This window comes from Morone saxatilis, unplaced genomic scaffold (genome assembly GCF_004916995.1).
Source record: "Morone saxatilis isolate NCDOM2014 unplaced genomic scaffold, NCSU_SB_2.0 Contig19, whole genome shotgun sequence".
Lineage (NCBI taxonomy): Eukaryota > Metazoa > Chordata > Actinopteri > Moronidae > Morone > Morone saxatilis.
Window position 1 is genome coordinate 22,464,335 of NW_023339751.1, and position 3,343 is coordinate 22,467,677.

General features: G+C 40.7%; 1 protein-coding gene across 5 annotated transcripts in view; it reads right to left on the bottom strand.

Annotated features, from left to right (window-relative positions):
- The window catches only part of gbf1 (golgi brefeldin A resistant guanine nucleotide exchange factor 1), an 85,860-nt gene that overhangs the window by 474 nt on the left and 82,043 nt on the right, over positions 1-3,343 (bottom strand). For 4 of the 5 annotated variants that reach the window (XM_035663158.1, XM_035663156.1, XM_035663157.1 and 1 more), the window contains 3 exons: positions 2,964-3,141; positions 2,665-2,847; positions 1-586 (listed from right to left, as the gene is read on the bottom strand). The exon at positions 1-586 is cut by the window's left edge and continues 474 nt beyond it. In XM_035663158.1, the coding sequence (XP_035519051.1) occupies positions 333-586; positions 2,665-2,847; positions 2,964-3,141 (615 nt within the window). In that variant the 3' untranslated portion in view covers positions 1-332. The remainder of the gene's footprint in view (positions 587-2,664; positions 2,848-2,963; positions 3,142-3,343) is intronic. The other variant, XM_035663159.1, reaches the window with a different exon arrangement.

Below are 3,343 nucleotides of genomic sequence, written 5' to 3' on the forward strand. Positions count from 1 at the left end.
GTTGGCAGCTACAGTCCTGGCAAACTCACTTTACTTCAATCAGACTTTTATTTTAAATAATTTTTTCTTGGTGCGTTTCCTGCTCCTGAGACATGATGTCTCCACAGGAATAAGAACATATTAAACACAAATTGACACAAAGAATGTTTCTTTAACAGTGTCAGATATTTCGGGGGATTTTTCCTTTAAATCAAATGTGGTATAATTGAGGTGTCACATTCATTCATTTCAAAAACCTGCTGACGAGCAGATCTCGGAGTCTGTTGGTTCCAGTTGTTAAGGGGGGGGGGTCTAAAAGATGACAGAGTGGATGTAGGGTGGCTCGAGTGCTCTTACTTGACCTCGTCAATAGGGCTTGTAGGTCTGGGACTGGGGAGCAGAGGCACGGGGGACGTGGCTTCGATGAGGGCGGGGTTCAGGATGATTGGCAGGGACATGGGTGGGACTCCCACCTGCAGGGGAGAGGCGAGGGGCTGCAGGATGAGAGGGGACTGGCTCAAGGGTGAAGGACCCTGGGCAGGGGACGTGGTTAACGGCACCGGCATGGGGGGAACCGGGGGTGGGACCGGAGATGATCGGTCTGATCCTAGAAAACACAGATAGAGACAATAGACAATATCAGTAAGCAGATTTATCAAACTGCTGTAAGTAAAACCTATTCATACTAGCAAACTTTTCAATGAATTTTATAATTGCCTTTACATATATCTGTATAAAATAAAATGAGTAATCCATAGAGCCTTATAACTAAATATAGTATGATACAGAAGTTATATCAAATGCTTGGTACCACTGGATTCAGAACTTCAAAATTTCGCTTTGATCCAGGGTAAATCTGATATTTAACATGTCAAATGAAAGTTAAACTTATTTTTGGATTTGCCTTTGTCTACTAATTAAGGTATGATAAATATGTGAAATGACAGATTTGTCATGTGTCATGATAACATATTGTGTGTTTCTAACAAAAATAATGTTTATTTTATTAATTTCCATGACATACAAATATAGTTGTTAGTCATTATTAACTGATCCAAGGGATATTAAAGAAAGGGCTTTCATTAAATATCACTGAAAAAGTTCTGGGAATAAATATTTTTTAAAATATATTTAAAAAAATGTATCTGTGGGGCAGATGGCTAAATGCAATTAGCTGTTGTGCTTGTGAATGTCACTGCTACACTTGTTTTTACTCTTCATTTTTAGTGAAGTCATGTTCTTTAAGTGCAATTCTACGAAGATCAATAGCTAGACTCTGGTTGTGTCAGTATTGGTTCTCAACAACTGCTGAAGAAGACCACCAAATGTGGTTAAAAGCAAAACAGCTAGTAAGTGGACCTCTGGTTTACGAGAAACTACTCAGTTTCTATATTGTATATGCAATGTAAGGAGTGTGTGAGTGCAGCTGTGAAATAGAACAGTGGTTTCTTTTCACTGTTCACACTCAGTGTGAGACTCTGCACTGCTTTACAGATTGATCTTTACCTTCCCAGCAGCAGGCCTTAATTAACAGTTCAAATGAACTCAGCTGAAGCTTTGCCCATTTGCATCATCAGTCTTAGTAAATACGACACCAAGTTCTGCTGTCCTCGTGGTAATGAGGGCTACACCTAACAAATCCACCCGAGGGTGTCCTTGCTCTGCCTTATATTGCTCTCTGCCTCACTGACAGAAGTCCGTTTGGGTCAAAGGTTTTTCTATTCTCTAATGAAACACCCAAGGTTCCCACTCTTTTTCACAAAATCATTTTCCAGGAGCACTTGCTCACAAACTGTATTATATATAAGCTGCGGGTTTGAGAAATTTTACTACATTAATTTGGTCACAGGCAATAAGTAACAGTTCAAATCAAGTAGAATTTGTTTTATTACAAATTCATCTTCTAGAGAAAGTAAAGTGCTTATTGCACGTACAATAAATATCACTGTGCATGTATTTATCAACCACAGCTACAAGATATTTAATATTTGATAGCTGTATTCTTGTAAATAAGAGAATTCCGCTTGCAGCTCTGGAAAAAATAGACTCAATGCTGGAAAGATCACTGCAAGTCAGTTCCAGGATTACATTGGTGATCTGAGTGAGGGCTCGTTGCCAGGTGTGTCCATAACTGGAAAACTAGTACCTTAATTCTTTTGCTTTTCCAGGATGTGTGGGGACCCTGAACACCACACGTAGGTGGCTGGAACGCACAACATTAACACTTATTAACATTTATCTAATTTATATAATATACATTTATATAAGACATAAATAAGGTGGCAACTATAATACTAATCACTATAATCAAGTCAAACTAGTACATGCCAGGAAGAGCCATCTTCACATAAATGTATGAAATGGACATAGAAATGAGTAGCACAACATTTGCTCAATGGAACCACTAAGAAATACTGGAAATGTTCAGACTGATAACAGCATGTTGGGTATTATCTCACCTGCAGTTGAAGTTGACTTAAATGATGAAGAATATTTATTCGTACTCTTACACTAGTGTCAACATAACTTTTGATGCTTTTCCACTCTGACAGATATCGCAGAATATAATCTTTGGCCATGGAAGATTTACAAATAGAGAATACTGGTACAGTGTCAACATGAGAACATTATGGCATTGTGAGATGTGACGGAGAGAGTGAGACAGAAAACCTTCAGTGTTCTTACCGTTGGCACTGGCTGGCTGGGGCTCCTGTGGCGATGCTGGCCTGCTGGGGGTCTGTGACTCTGCAGGGGTCACTGGGACTGGGGAGGGCGGCTGGGCAGGTGGTGGAGACCCCTGAGGAGATGGAGGCCGGCCTGCTGTGGGTGTTGGCTGCACAGGCTCTGCTGGAGGACTAGGTACTGGATCTAAAAAGGATACAGTGTCATGCTCCTGGTGCCACAACAAATTAATATGCACATTATTGTCATGATTACATCGAGCTGTTCATAAAAATCTACATCCCTGTGTGTCTGCTGCGTACCTGGTATGACAGTCTGTTTGAAGAGCTCCTCCCTCAGGTGAGGCAGGAAGCAGACGATTCGTTCCCAGGTTATCTCCCACAGATCTGAGAATCCTGTCCTGGAGTCGGCACTGTGGAAGATCCCTGCTGTGTCCATCACCAGCAGCATGTTCTTCAGAGACTCAGGAATGGCCTCCAACTACAAATACAAACGCAGAAGCAGCATAATCAGAAAATATGTTCCATGTCTGAGATTTTTACATTTTAACTTGAAGGAAAAGCTCCTTTATTTGGGAGAAGGGGTTCCTCTGTGCTTTAACAGGCTGTTTTTCTTTCAAGATCAGCACTGCCTAGTTTGACAGTTTGATATTAAGTTAGTATTTTACTCTAAATGGGACCAT